General features: G+C 38.6%; 1 protein-coding gene across 4 annotated transcripts in view; it reads right to left on the bottom strand.

Annotated features, from left to right (window-relative positions):
• Positions 1–3,320: 3,320 nt before the first annotated feature.
• fgfr1a (fibroblast growth factor receptor 1a) overlaps positions 3,321–15,815 on the bottom strand; it is a 60,142-nt gene continuing 47,647 nt past the window's right edge. For 2 of the 4 annotated variants that reach the window (XM_007235232.4, XM_049485714.1), the window contains exons 9-18: positions 15,234–15,430; positions 13,799–13,944; positions 12,765–12,886; positions 10,624–10,734; positions 9,553–9,743; positions 9,164–9,286; positions 8,051–8,121; positions 7,788–7,925; positions 7,387–7,492; positions 3,321–6,386 (exon numbers count right to left, since the gene is read on the bottom strand). In XM_007235232.4, the coding sequence (XP_007235294.1) occupies positions 6,207–6,386; positions 7,387–7,492; positions 7,788–7,925; positions 8,051–8,121; positions 9,164–9,286; positions 9,553–9,743; positions 10,624–10,734; positions 12,765–12,886; positions 13,799–13,944; positions 15,234–15,430 (1,385 nt within the window). In that variant the 3' untranslated portion in view covers positions 3,321–6,206. The remainder of the gene's footprint in view (positions 6,387–7,386; positions 7,493–7,787; positions 7,926–8,050; positions 8,122–9,163; positions 9,287–9,552; positions 9,744–10,623; positions 10,735–12,764; positions 12,887–13,798; positions 13,945–15,233; positions 15,431–15,815) is intronic. The other 2 variants (XM_007235234.4, XM_049485715.1) reach the window with 1 other exon arrangement.

Genomic DNA, 15,815 nt, shown 5'->3' with positions numbered 1-15,815 from the left:
AAAAGTAAAGTTTCGTTATCCTTTGGTGTGTGTGCAAGTTTTTTTTTGTTTTTTTTTTCGCGGGGGTGGGGGGCAACCTCCCTGAAATCAACTTTTGCAACTTGGGATGTCTGATACTGTTCACATGTTCTTGACAGAAGCTAGACCAGACAGTTCACGTATGGATTGATCATCACAAGAGAATCTTCAAACACTGTGTGAATGCGCAATAACTTAAACACCAGTACATGCAATTGGGAGACGGGTCTTGGCTGGTAGGCTGTGTGTCTTTGAGGTGAAGGGCAAATGATCTGGCAGCTATGACTAGAGGAGTGATAGGGAACATAAAGAATGACACACACACACACACACATTGAAAGCAGCTGCCAGATTAATCAGCTCAGCTCGGGGACATAAGTGAATCGAGCAATGAATCAGCCTGTATTTCACCCCATCATTAAACATGCACAACCTGATCTTCTTAAAATGCCCAACAATCTCCAATACTCCATAAACACACTGTGTGTGGAAAAGAAAGGAATATGGAAAGATAAACTGTGTTTCCTCACTCAGTTCCCCTGGAACAAACAGATAAAATAAGAACGAGAAGTAAAGCTGAGCAACAAAAGCAGAAATAGCGAAGAGAATGATTAATGCTCAGTCAGTGGTAACTGTGCCTAAGCAGTTTGAAACATTTCATTATTTAAAGCATTTCTGCATTTTAGATTAATACAAAACCCATCCAAACTCTGAAGAAAAACATATGGAATTATTTAGTAAACAAAAAAAGTGTTAAACACACCAGAATATGTTTCATATTTTAGATTCTTCAAAGTAGCACCCCTTGTGCTTCGATAGAGACAGTTTTGCACATCTTGGCTGGATTTTCTCAGTCAATTTTATGAGGTAGAGTCACCTGGAATTCAGGCTTTCAGTTAACAGCTGTGCTGAACTTATCAAGAGTTAATTGCTTACATTTCTTGCCACTTAATGTGTTTGAGAGCATCAGTTGTAAAAGTTGTAAAGAGGTCGAGTTACAGGTATACAGTGAATGGATCTATTTGAGTAATGTTCTAATTTGTTTTATGGCATGAAAAAACATTTTAAGAACTTTGAAAGTTATTCATATCATGGCAAGAACTACTGAACTAAGTAAAAAAGTAATGAAAGTCAGTCCATTTTAAGAATTTTGAAAGTATTCTCAATCCAAAGCCAATAAAAATGTTATGATGAAACTTGCATTTATCAGGACCGCCCCAGGAAAGGAAGTCCAAGAGTGACCTCTGTTTCACAGGATAAGTTTGTCAGAGTTTCTAGCCTCAGAAACCACAAGTTACCAGTTCCCCAGATAAGAGCACCTAAATGCTTCAGAGGGTATTTTGGTTTGTTTAACAGTTTTAAGTTACTACATGATTCCTTATGTGTTCCGTCATAGTCTGGATGATTTTTAATGTAGGTAAAAGTAAAAAAAAAGGAACCTTGAATGAGAAGGTGTGTCCAAACTGACTGGTGACTGGTACTGTACATTAAAAACAAAAACAGAAAAGTGTTTAAATATTTTTTTATTCTTTTGAAACATATGTGTATATATATATATATATACAAAAGCAGTGTGTAAGACTGGTGGAGGAGAACATGCATCACTGCTCCGGTTGCTGGGGACTTGAACACACTTTAAAGTGGAATGTGGATGTTGTGTTAAGTATTAACACGTCCATTACTTTTTCTCAGTCCCTCAGCAGCCCCTCCCTTTTCACCTCCCACCATCTGTCCAAAGCAGTAATACAGTCCACTTAGTATCCCACAATCCTATTCAGCTCGGACGTTACGTGGACGGCATGGATCTACATATACAACACTCTGAACAGACACGGCAGATGCAGCGGACAAAGGCTAGTGTAAGCAGTTGATTCTGCTGGCAGGGATAAATGGCAGGAGGCCTCGGAAAGAGGCGGAGCAGACCTGGAGGGTGTTGGGTGAGGGGGGGGGGGGGGGGGCTTCCTTAGATTCTTTTTGCCCCCATTTAAAGATCACTTAGAACAGGGGTGTCCAAACTTTTTTTGTTGGGGGCCAGAAGGAGAAATATATTTAAAGTCACGGGCCACAGACTCTGTAATAAAACAAATAATGAAATATACCACTTTAAATAATACATTTTTCCTGATTCTTTTTATTTACACATCATTTTACTTGACTTACTATCTTTATCCTTGACAGTGTTGTGTAAACTAAGATTTTTCAAATTGATTTTTAATTTCATGATGTCTCTTAATATTAAACTCCTTAATTACGGCAATTTTTAGACTCTTTTTGCCCCGTTTTTCTGCGCTAGAAATGCGCACCCTCTCCGCTTTTAGACTCTTTGGCCCGTTTTTCTGTGCTAGAAATGCGACACTGTCATTTAACATTGACAGAGCGAGTTGCTTCTGTTCTCAGTTGCTTTTAGAATATCACTGACAGTTGACTATGGAATATTTAGTAGTGACGAAATTTGACAAATTAACTTTATTCCTATCACAGAGTACAATACTGGAATTCATTATCTCATCTCCTGAGAGCAACCCTTTTGCCCCCACACGTTTATAGAAGCAGTCTGCTTGCCTGGGTGTTGGTTTTATACAGCTGTGGCCATAGAAGTAAATGAAACCGGAGTTGACTGATTTGGATGGGTGAGCGAATACTTTTGGCAATATAGTGTATGAACCCGTTTACAGGGATAAACAACCTTCTAGTATTGTTTTATATTGAGCAGCTACGTTTTATGACAGCGCATTATAATTTACAGCTAGCGTCTAATAAAAGCCACTGTATATTCTCACCTCTCCAGAATCGGCACTTGTTAAATTTAAAGGCTCTCCACAACCTTTAGCTGCTTTCTTACAGTCCAGCACTTCCCGTCTCATGGGCAACCCGTGAGAACTGTGGCAGTAAAAGCTTAAACCAGACAACAGAGCAGGAGGGTGTCATGCGGCCGAGGCGAGCTCGTCCGTTGCTAAGGGAGGAAGTTGTCCGGCTGATGCATCGTCCGCTGGTAGGGAGCCAGTAGCCGCTGGTAAAAGCGGCCCCTGATTGATGGATCCGCAGGAGTCCAGGCATCTTGCTAGCACAGTCATTCACCCCTCTATAAATAACACTCTAACGGCTAGTCCACGCTCAGCCCTCTGGAGGGAGCGATGGGCATTAGCATATTTAAACAGTCTCACATAGCGCTGCTAACATGAGGAGAGGACGGACCGCGGCCCGCTCGGTGTCCGCTAATGTAATTGACGTAGACTCGCCCGTATAATCGGGATATTTACGAGGTTGTTTATGAAGTTCATCTGGAAGTTTGAAAGCTCTGATCAGGTTTTCAATAGCATTTTATTTAATGTAATCCTTTTACAGTGACATAAGTGATCTGCAAATCTTTCCCCATTCCGAGGACAATGGCATCTTTGCTTTTATGCACAGTCAATGCATTACATGGATGTCAAAGTCTTGCACATTTCCCGGCGCTCCCGCAGGCCCAACTTAGGGTAATTGACTTTTCCTCTTTTTGTACAAAATATTTGTATTTATTGGGCTTTTGTACTTTTTGTAAACGAGCGTGCTCTCTTTACTTCACTCTGTAGAAAGTTGTTTGTTTAAAGAGCTTATTCAAAAGTTGAATTTTTTTATTTCATCCCATTTTCTCTCCATTTTGGAAGATCATTTACCCTACCCACTTATTAGGACTAGTCTATCATCAGTAATGCCCTGAACACTAGGAGGGTGGACAGTCGCCGATGCACTGTCATACTTAACCCTTTCACACCTGAATTATGTTCCAGATTTTTATTTCCTGTGATAGAGACAAAACAGGACTCTAATAATTTACTTCAAAATCTATATAAAATTTAAGTAGCTAAGTCCAAGTAACTAAAATATTTAATTGCTTTTTAATTTCCATTGCATTGTTTAGCATTTTTATTTTAGATTTGATATTGACCTTTTATTTGAAAAAAAAACCTTCCCTAAATAGTAAAATAAACATAAAAAAAGTATTCTAAACCATATAAAATGAGTAAAAGGGTTAAAGGAAAGCAATGGAACCCAAGCTCTGATACATCAGCTAACAGACACCTATGCTGACCAACATCCCACTTAGATTGATGTGGGGAGAGAGAGCGCCATCTATCTAGCCAGAAAAAGCAAAGCCAACAGCTCTCTCTCTTTCTCTCTCTCTCAGGCTCTGTCTGCTGATGCCAAGCATCAGTGATGCTTGAGTCACAGTGGCATAATCTAAAGGTCTTAGTATACTTCTTGCAAAGACAACATTAGTTTGGCTTTTGCAAACAATGTGACGTAATTGAGAAGAAAACGAACAACTGCAGACACAGCGAACACGTCATGTTGCAGTGTTTTGATTCTTGACACAAGAAGTAGATACACAGCGCTGTCTCTGTGTCTGTGTAAGTGAAAGGGGGCTGCTGCCCGAGAAGCGCAGAAGCAGACATTTTCAGTTCCAGATGAAATCACAGTTTTAATCACAGAAAAATGCTCTTGTTTACCTTTTAAAGGCCTGAATAAAGTGTCGGTTATTGTTGTTTCTCGGTTTTCCTCGGGTTTTGAATGATCGGCTCTAAAGCGCTAACTCAGCTCTTGGTCAGTACGGATCTTTGATGCGAGACAGCAAACAGGTGGGGGCGGGGCTTTTGATGTAACTGGTCCTGCATTGTTTAATATCCTGATAAATATCGTCAAAAAAAAAAAAAAAAAAAAAAAAAAAAAAAAACATTGCAATGTGAAATTTTTCCAATATCGCGCAGCCCTAATCAGAGCCATGGCAATTTTTTAAACAGAAGGACTTTCCATAATAAGAGGCCTTTAAAGGAAGCAATTATAAACATGTGTAAAACAGAGATATTTATGATATTTACAATATTTACATTACGTTGTTTATGAAGTTTGTCTCAAAATGTGAACGCTTTGATCAGGTTTTCAATAGCATTTTATTTAATGTAATCCTTTTACAGTGACATAAGTGATCCGCAAATCTTTCCCCATTCCGAGGACGATGGCATCTTTGCTTTTATGCACAGTCAATTCATTACATAGATGTCAAAAGCCTTGTACAATTCCCAGCGTTCCCCGGAGGCACATCTTAAGGTGGATGACTTATTCTTTACCAATTTTTTGTCGAAATATTTGTATTCACAGGGTCTTTTTCCAGGTTTTTTTTTTAAATCATCATAAATCGTTAAGACACGTACCTTAAGACAAAACCTTAAGAAAAGTACCGTTCTGAGACGCCGACTACCTTAATACAGAAGGAAAGAGCAACCACTACAAGTGGGAATGATTCCTACTAAACAATAGTAGCGTACTATTATGTAGCTTAACTAGTTAATCTTGAGGATGGAGTGAAGGCCATCGAATAGCTAGCAGCGGTTTCTGAGCTACATTAGCTTACCTGCATCAACGATACAGAACAAAAAAACAAAAAACACAAGAATCAGTAAAAACTGGCCAGCTATCAGTTCATAGAATATTAGCATATTTCTTTTGTATCAAACTCTGGTGGACACGTTTGTTTGCCCCTTTCACAAAAAAACAAAAATAAAACAAAATAAAAATAAAAAAAATGCCCAAAACATTACTGGACATCCAGGTACAAAAAAGCAACAAAATCAATTAGAGTAATAAAAATAAGAGTAGAGTGTAAATATATATTCATATTTATAAATTTCTAACTGTATTTACAAGAAAGTCATGATTCAAAAGAACCGACTTTACTGTTGTAACAATCCATTGTTAGAATACTTTACTTTCAGAGAGTCCAGTAAGTGAAATAAGCAATTTTTTTTTTTTTTCGTAAAGATCTTTTGGTATGGAGAAAAAAAAAAAAGACAGAAAGACAGACAGCAAGACAGAAAAAGGTCCTCGTCTGTTAGCAATGAAAAATATCCAAAATACTCTAACCATTCAGCAATTACATCCCCACTGCAAGTCTTCTGCTCCTTCTATTGAGTCCAGGGGGAAAAAAACAACAAAGTCTCTCCTTTCAGACGCTCAAAATCTGTCCCAAGTGCCCTAAAGCTTGTCCACACCAGTGGCGAATGGTGTCTGGAAATGACGAGCCAATGCTCCCCTAGGCTAACTGTAAAAGTCTTTCATGAGTCGCGTCCCGAACCTGTGAGTTCATGACTGAAGTCCAGCTCAGTAGCACACGCTACAGCAGGCTGCCGGGGGGCGGGGAGGGGCGGGGCTCAGCGCTTTTTGAAAGCCACCCCGCGGTTGGGATGAGGGGGGAATTTGGGCAGGCAGGGCTCGTCGGCGCCGGGGTCGTGGGAGAAGACCGAGTCTTCACCGGAGGAGCAGGTGGAGCTGCGTGTGTCGGGGAAGCTGGGAGAATACTGGTCCAGAGACACGGACAGGTCTAGGTACTCCTGGATCAAACACAAGAATTTATATCAGGGTTAATCAGAGTTTAATTCAAATGAATTCAATATTTCAAACACACAAAATTTAATTCCAGTGATTTGATAAAAAACATATGTACTTTTAAATGATCTACGTTTCACATTCAAAGTATTATTTTGAGCAATAAGCGATCAGAAAATGTATATATTACAAAATAAAACAATCCTTATTATAACTGTTTATTCTAACTATGTGATTGCATTATACTTGATACTAAAGTTTTAAAATTAAAGTGGCAGTCTAAACTGAAAACAGAAGCATTTCATGAGCGGGACAAAATATTGTGTTTAATGGTACCAATCTGCTAAACCGACCATCCCTGCTAAGCCTAATATATTTCTTCTAAAAACTGGGCTTGCTTTTTGGATTGCTTTTTTTGGCCACATCACGTGTGTTTACGTAGTTACATCACATGTACATCCTCTAAAAGAGGAACCGGCTCAGTTTTACTGAACACAAGCAGCTGGTGGAGCAATGGAGACTTCAGAAGAGGAAACTCAGACCTCAGTATCTTATTCACTCATAGTAAAACCAAAAATACGAAGAAATAAAGCAAACCACAAAGTCAAAAAAGAGTGCGATAGAGTCAATGATAAAAACAGGATTAATATAGGATTGGCGTTTAAATGGTGAAGAGAGCTCTGTGACCTGAAAGGGTTTAAAAGTGATGCTGTGTCTGACTGAGCGTGCTCTCTTTCTGACTGAACATAACCTGGATTCGGTTTAATTTGCTCTAAAAGAAGACCGCATCACACCCGCCCAGTTTAAAACGATTCCTCTGCAAGCTTAGTGCAACTACCCATTCTCACCAGAGAGGGCCCTAAATCCCCCAAATCCCTAAACTTACAGACATCATCTTTAAATGTTTGATTTGACATCTTTAAACACATTTATATGTTGAATGCAATTTAACTTCTTTGAACAAATGACATCACAAAAGTCCTCGATCCACAACAAAGGACTCACCTGATTTGACGTCATAGAGAGAGTGCGGTCCAAGTCCTCCACAAGCTGCTTGAAGGTGGGTCTCTGAGAGGGGATGGCGTGCCAGCAATCCCTCATCATCATATACCTGAGAGAGAGAGAGAGATAGAGAGAGAGAGAGAGAGGGGGAGAGACAGAGAGAGAGAGAACGAAAGTACAAATTAGCAAACATTCACAATAAAATAATATGGTTTTATAATCCGTTATACTATAATGAAAGCTGAGGTCAGAGCACAGGGTAAATGCCCCGCTCAACCATGTGATCATGAACCTCTAAGTTACCAAACTGATATTTAAACATCCACATTTTGGAACATCTACACTGTAATTATGCAAAACAGACCTTTGAGCCAGTTCAACACGTTATTATATAATAGCCTTACAATTCATGGGTGCATGTTGTGGGGCGGTCCATGCGGTGGCCCTCCTTCAGCAGCTTGAACAGCTCCTCTACAGGCACGCCTGGATATGGAGAACCACCTAGAGTGAAGATCTCCCAGAGCAGCACCCCGAAAGACCACCTGCACCAGAAGCAGAGACAGAGACACACATTAGTACAATGTTAAAACTGTTAACTACTGTAAACAATCATATTAAATACTATTCCAGAGCTCAGAATCATCAAGAAAGTGATGTGGAGACTTACACGTCGCTCTGATGGGTGTAGATACGGTCAAACAGAGCCTCTGGAGCCATCCATTTCACTGGCAAACGACCCTGCAATGAGCCAGATAGAGTCAGTACTTACATCATTAACCTGTAAGTCTTTTCTTCAGTACAGCAGCCTTATTTGAAGCCCCTGGGAACTTAATTCTGAAATATCTTTACAAGTTTGTTATTCTGGAACCCCAAGAGCCACAAAGTCTAAAACATATCTGCAGGATTTCACCAGTGTTGCTCTCCTGTCTGTGTAGAATGGGCAGGACTAAAAGTGGGCCAGATGGGAGAGTTAGAGCTAAAGCTAAACCTGGAGGGTTAAAGCTAAAACTAAACTTTGCAAGCTGAAGTTAAAGCTGATGCTAGGTATGCAGAGTTTAATCTCAAGATAAACCTGGGGAGCTAAATCTAAAGCTAAATCTGGAGCGCTAAATCTAAAGCTAAACCTGGAGCGATAAGGCTAAAGCTAAACCTGGAGAGATAAACTAAAGCTAAACCTGGAGGCCTAAAGCTAGGCCTTGAGAGTTAAATCTTAAGCTAAACCTAGCAAGATGATTCTAAAGCGAAACCTGGATAGATAAGGTTAAGGCTAAACCTGGAGAGTTAAATCTAAAGCTAAACCTGAAAAAATATTTCTAAAGCTAAACCTGAGAGATAAGGTTAAGGCTAAATATTAAGAATTCTGTCTAAAGCTAAACCTAAAGAGTTCATTCTAAAGCTAAACCTTGAGAGATGAAGCTAAGCCTGGAGAGCTAAATCTAAAGCTAACCCTGGTGAGCTTAAGTTGAAACTAAAGCCAAGACAGGAGAGCTAAAGTTAAATTTAAACCAGAGAGATAAAAAGCTTTAAGCTTCAGCTTAAAGAGCTTAAACTAACATGGAGAGCTGAAGCTAAAACTAAACCTGGAGGGCTAAAGCTATATTTAAACAGAAAAACTGGTTTTAAGTTAAACCTGAAAGACTAAACTAAGACCAGTGTCTTATTGAGGTCAACATAGCAAGCGCCTACATTGGAGTGTGCCTAAAACACTAGAACTGTGCCTAAAACTGTACATTTCTGTGTGTGTGTGTGTGTGTGTGTGTGTGTGTGACAGCACGCTTACATTGGTGGTTTTCTTGTAGTAATCAATATGGTGGATGTCTCTGGCCAAGCCGAAGTCTGCTATCTTCATCACGTTGTCTTCGGTTACGAGGACATTGCGGGCAGCCAGGTCTCTGTGGATACACTGAGAGAAGGAACACACACACACACACACACACACACACACACACACACACACACACACACACACACACATACACACATACACACATACACACATACACACATACACACATACACACATACACACACACACACACACACACACACACACACACACACACACACACACACACACACACACTTAAATTGATGCAGTGGAGCAGAACATCACTTATTCTGAGCATTCCAAGACAATCTCACTTTAACAGTTTTTTTTTTTTTTTTTACCTTTTTGGATGCCAGGTACTCCATGCCACGTGCTACCTGGTAGGCGCAGGACACCAGGTCTTTGATGGACATGTTCTCTACAGGAACCTGGTCCGGGTTGTAGCAGTACTCCATGCCAGGAGGACGACGGGCCCTTAGGTACTCCCGAAGGTTCCCCTTCGAGGCGAACTCCACAATGACGTAAAGCGGACCTGCGGGAGACCACGATTATGAATAAATAAGAGAGAATATTCTTTAAGGATGTCTTTGAGAGTCAAGGACACTGAAATTGAAATTTATTTATTTATTTATTTATTGCCATCTGTGGCACATATATTAGATATCAGTCACATTAATGTGTGCTACTGAAATCTGAAACTTATCTAATTAGTAGCAAATTAACCCCTTTTATGTCAGAAAGAAGGAATGGTGTCAGACTTTTAAACTGGTTTCAAAGCTGGTGAATGTGAAACTGAAACTTCACGTGAAGCAAAGCTATTTTAAGCTTGCAGTTCAGTTTAGAAGTGTGAACTGTTCAGTGAATGAATGAAGGATATAATTCAAATTAGAAATATAGTGTGAACAGTCTAAAATAAACATCAGATTCAGTGAGAAAATCAGATTTGGGCAACTTTTAGTAGCTTAAGCAAACAGGTCAGGTACAGATAAAAGTTTTAAATCAACTGCAATGGGCAGTTGGATTGGACTATGGATGGTAGGTCTTCGTTCAACAAGCTTCACAGAAGGACACTGGTTACATCTTCACTTACGGTTTGTTAGATTAAATGTGTAAAAGACTTGCCACCAGCTTTTATTAACACCACAGTTAAACAAGCTTCTCTATAAAGCATGTCCACTGTATCTGGCAACATCTGCATATGTGGGTGGAGCACGGGCAGGTTCAATTCAATTCTGGTTCCAGAAATGAACGCAAATCATCATGACATGCCATCTTCATACAGCCACAGTATAAACTACACGTGTCAGATAAACTACAAGCTATATGTCGGTTCAGTCCCTGCTCTTGGCTAGTCCAGTGGTTTATCCCTCAATCAATTCCAATCCCTCAGTCGTGAAAGCGAAGCCTCTTACCGTCCTGTGTGCAGGCGCCCAGCAGGTTAATGATGTTCTTGTGCTTGCCAATGATCTTCATCATCTCCATCTCAGAGATCAGGTCTGACAGGTCCTTCTCTGTGGCATCAGCTAAAAAAAAAACCCAAAGGCCATCATTTAATAAACGCACCAGAATGTGACGGGTCACGCAACCCTTAACCTTTAGGCTCTGAGAGAAATATGGAACATAAAAAATGTTCCATCAATACTACATAGAACTCATCACCTAATTTAATTACAATAAAAAAAGAAGGATACAGTGACCAAATGACTAAGGCCAAAATATGTGGTACAACTCAATAGCATAAAACAAATGTATTTTGATGGAGGAACTATTACAGCAGTAGAATATTATATTTTGGCCATAATAAGTGAAAAATTGTAGGAAAAAATCAAATATTATATTTACCATTACGAACAGAGATGGACTAATATGTGAAACATGGCCTTAAGTACATATCTGCCAATACCCGCACAACGTTTGATAAAATACAAAACTGCTAATATGTAGATTTGCATTACAGAGAAATGTAAAAAATATTTTGTTTAGGTTTAACCCCCCCACCTTTTTATTTATTTCATGAAAATGGTATAAATGGATGGTAGCACAGTAACTCAATGTCGCTCAATCATTCAACTCAAAATATTTGTTCAGTTTGTCAATATTGATAAAATTTCAAAATTATAGCGCAACCCTAAATTGTTAAAAAAATAAAAAAATCCATTTGGTCTGCTGAACTGTATTGAAATTATTATAAACTTTTTATAATTTTTTTAAATATAAGTATCGCACTTCCATGTTACTTTTATAATTTATTTTAGTATTTTAGTACAACCTTTGTATTTTTACTTAAGTAAATCATACAAAATAAGTAATCATACAAAAACAGTTTAATAAAATAGAACTGTAGCGTTGATTCTTAAAAAAAATCTAATCACTATCAACAAAGTAAATATTTATTTCATATTTTTAAATAAATTTAATAAATCAACGTTACAGTTCTATTTTATAAACATTTTTGTATAATTACTCTCATTTAAATTACTTTTATTTCTAATAATACAACTTTTTTATTTTACTTCAATCAATTAAAATATTTTATAACCTTAACCTTTTGTTTTGTTTACTCATTTTATTTTTATTCAACCTTACCATAACTCTAAATTTACAGCTTTTCTAGACTGAGTGTTTAAACTACCAGTTTCTTAGGAACAATTTTACTTTGGGGACACTGTCTAACCTTTTTTCATATAAAGCACTCTGTGAAGCTACATTCATGTATGAAAATTGCTATACAAATAAAGAATACTATTATTTTATTAGTATAAGGTTCCAGCACACTGATGAGACCACACACAGTACAGGCCTCCTCATTAGACTGATAAAACACTGCACTTAAAAGCAGTGAACCCCCACCTGAAGACTTTTTTCCCCCACACTTTTATGGAGATTATGAAATATATCTGAAGTCAAGGCCTGTCATACATTAAATATTCCACTCCTGTGGCAGAGCACCAACAGCAGGCAACAGATCCTGGAGCACACATCTGAGCTTAATGTGTCTGGATCTAGTTGTGTTAAGTGTGGGGATTATATTAGGAAAATGTTCTAGAAGATTAGAATTAAGAGGAATTTTACAACAAGCCATTTCTATCAGTTAATCAAATCAAAAAATTTCACCCCCCGTTATGATTCATTTGCTGTTTGAAGGCTAATCTTTAGTAGACTTTAGCTCTGCAGGCTGCTCTAATGTGACCTGGGCAAGCGTACTAATGTCTCTGGCCATTCGCGATGAGGGAAAAAAAAAATAATGCAAAGAAATGGATGTGGAGCGTCTCCAAAAAAAAAAAAAAAAAAAAAGCATACGCAGCTAAAGAAGGCAATATAGGCAAAGATGCTGTATCGCAACAGCAGAATACAAATGAGACGGAATGACTCAGTTCAAGTTTATGCTCCTGGGAAGACGTCAGGGAGGGGGGTTGGTGGGGTCTAAATTTTCACACAAGCTCCTCTAATCAAGTTTAGTTTATAGAAGGAAAACATTTGGGATCCATCAGGCCTGAACTAAACTAAATTCAATCCTTAGTTTACAGTAAGAGGTGTGCGGAACATCACTCACATTTCAACATCTTGACAGCGACTTTGGTAATGCGGTTCGGTTTGTCTTTGTCCATCCCCAGAACCTCTCCCATTACCACCTGACCAAAGCAGCCTTCACCCAGAGGCTTTCCGAGCACCAACCTGCAGAAAACAGAGAAAGAGGGAGAAAGATTTAGATCGGGCCCAAAATTTCCAGCCCGACCCGATCCGACCTGACCCGACCAGCCCCATACACTGTCAGTTTAAGTCTAAGTCTGATTTAAACCCCACATTGTAAGTAGAGTGTTAAAACTAAGCTTTTTAAAAAACATTTTCAGTCTGTTTGAATGAGCAAAATCTGTTCAGAATGATGTTAACTAACACTGCAACACTGAAGAAGAAATATTAGTTAAGAAAAAAAAAATATTAAGAACAAATCTATGAAAGAAAGAACACAATGATCCACAGCCCTACACATCGTTAAATTAGGCTACAAGAACGATGTCTGAATGACTTTCCTCTAATCTAATAGAATTGAACATGGTTTAAGAATAAAAAAATACTTTCTAAACAATTTTTTTTTATATTGAGCTTAATATACAGTATTCAATATATAATTCAATATAAGTGCAAACACACGCGCACTGCAAGTCAAGCGTGAAGTACAGTGTGCGCACTGCACGTGTGCAAAAAAAAAAGTTGAATTTGTTAATTAGCTATATTCTGATTATCACGCAATAGCTTTATATAAAATGAACACAGACGCCTAAGTAACAGTATTTTCTTGAGCACGACCTGGCCTGTCTCGAGGAAAGTGGTCGGAAATCTCGGCCGGAGTCGGATTCAGCTAAAAATAAAGGTATATTTGGATATTTATGACCCTGTTAAACCACAAAATAAGCACAAAATAACACAAACATAAATGGCTAACTCTGACCTGCTGCTCGCCAAATTGTGGATTAGGATTATAACAAACCAATTGTATGAAACATTTACTACATTGTATGTATTTACATTTTGAAGTGTGTGTGCGTGCGTGTGTGTGTGTGTATATGTGGTGTGTGTGTATATTACTTGTCTCGAGGCAGTTCCCAGCGGGGGTCTTGTGGCAGTTCATATTCAGAGACTCCAGAGAGCATGGGCGAGCCGCTGGAGGAGAGGCGGGAGGGTTTGACCAGCATGGCCCCCGAGTGTAGAGAAGAGCTGGAGTCCACAGACACCTGTAGAGACACTTACAAATTACTCTCTATACCACACCACAGCACCACGTGTGTTCACAAAGGTGTGTGTTTAATATAATAAATAAGACCTGACAACAACTTATCATTACTGTAATTGTATGTTGTTTATATTATTAAGGCAGAATATCTGCATTTGTGTAAAAAGTACATTTTGCATTATTTAATTATTTTAAAATGTCAATTATAGTGCTGTATGTGAATGGCTAGACTAAGAGTAAAGAATCAGTAACTGCTCAAAGTTGAAGCCTAATCAAATATATATATATACACAGCTCTGGGACTCAGCTTTCAGACCTCAAATAATGCAAAGAAAACAAGTTCATATACATAAAGTTTTAAGAGGTCAGAAATCAATATTGGATGGAATAACCATCGTTTTTAATCACAGTTTTTAAGCATCTTGGCATGTTCTCCTCCACCAGTCTTACACACTGATTTTGGATAACTTTATGCTTTACACTCCTGGTGCAAACATTTAAGCAGTGATTGTGATCATCCATCTTCCTTTTGGTTATATTCCAGAGTTTTTTTAATTTGGCAAAATCAAAGAAACTCATAATTTTTAAGTGGTCTCTTTTTTTTCCAGAGCTGTATATTTTTTTTAAATGTGTAAAATGTTCGAATGTGATTGCTTTTTTTTTAAGCAATATTTTAGCACCAACCTGCATTTCTCCACTCTTTAAACCTACAAAGTTTAAACTCTGGCTGCCTGACGAGCCCAATCTCTACTTACCTCCTTCAGAACAAAAGTCCTGAAACCAACTGAATCAGTGAGGAACATTATAACCATTAATACATTTAATCAAATCCAAGACCATACAATGCCCATATAAGATTGACATTAGGTGTGAAAATTACTGGGCATCTCGCTATACATTATCATGATATGTTCCTCACGATCATGAGGATATCACAATACTGTGATTATTCTATAGTCCAGAAAACACTCTACAATACTTCACAGCATCTGTGTTACTGAACAGGATAAAACACTGCTCCTAAATAAGCAAATACAAAGAATTATGTGTTTATTTGTGGCATTATCTACGTGGAGTAATGAAGCAGAAACATTCGTAATTCAAACTTGGGGGCGAGTCTTAGGGAGTTTGGAGCACCTAAGTTTTAATAAGAATATCCATATATTGATAACATTTCAGAAAATCAATATTTTGTCCCACCCCTAATTAACCTTAAAAATGTTTGAACTTAAAACCTAAAATCTTGATGTCTAGGTGTGAAAATGTAGTTCAAACCCCCTATCTACTTTCTGTTACCTGTCTGCGCAGTGGGATGCTTTTGGCCAGCTTGTGGACGGCCATCTGGCTGTTGAAGTCGCTCTTCTTGGAGGAGCTGTGCATTTTGACCCCCACAGCGATCACCACCATCACACAGATGAGGAAGAAGCCCACGCAGTAGATCAGGACCTCCAGGTACGTCTGGTTGGGCAGTGGAGTCGGGGGCACGGCTACTCAGGAGAGGAGGGGAAAAAGCCATGCGGGATGTGGCACAAAGGGAAAAGAGTGAGATAAAGAGAGTCTAAGGCTGTCTGAACTGGTTTGTTATTGATGGGGGACCATGTCCATAATCAGATCAGATCACATCCAGATAGGGGGTGGTTTCCAATCCTGGTCTTGGAGGTCTGGATATACATTAGGTTTGGCCTGTTTCTTTAAAATACCCAACTCAACTCAACAAGGGATATGTTAAGACTGCAGATAAATCTGATTGGTTTGTGAGTTGTGTGAATATTGTGAGTGATGCAAAAGACACTTTGAAATCTGATTAGAACCTATAGCATCCAAACAATAAGATGTCTGTCCAAATCAAACTATAATAACATTTGATTTGTG

Source organism: Astyanax mexicanus, chromosome 12 (assembly GCF_023375975.1).
Source record: "Astyanax mexicanus isolate ESR-SI-001 chromosome 12, AstMex3_surface, whole genome shotgun sequence".
Classification (NCBI taxonomy): domain Eukaryota; kingdom Metazoa; phylum Chordata; class Actinopteri; order Characiformes; family Acestrorhamphidae; genus Astyanax; species Astyanax mexicanus.
This window is presented reverse-complemented; position numbering and strand designations above follow the sequence as displayed.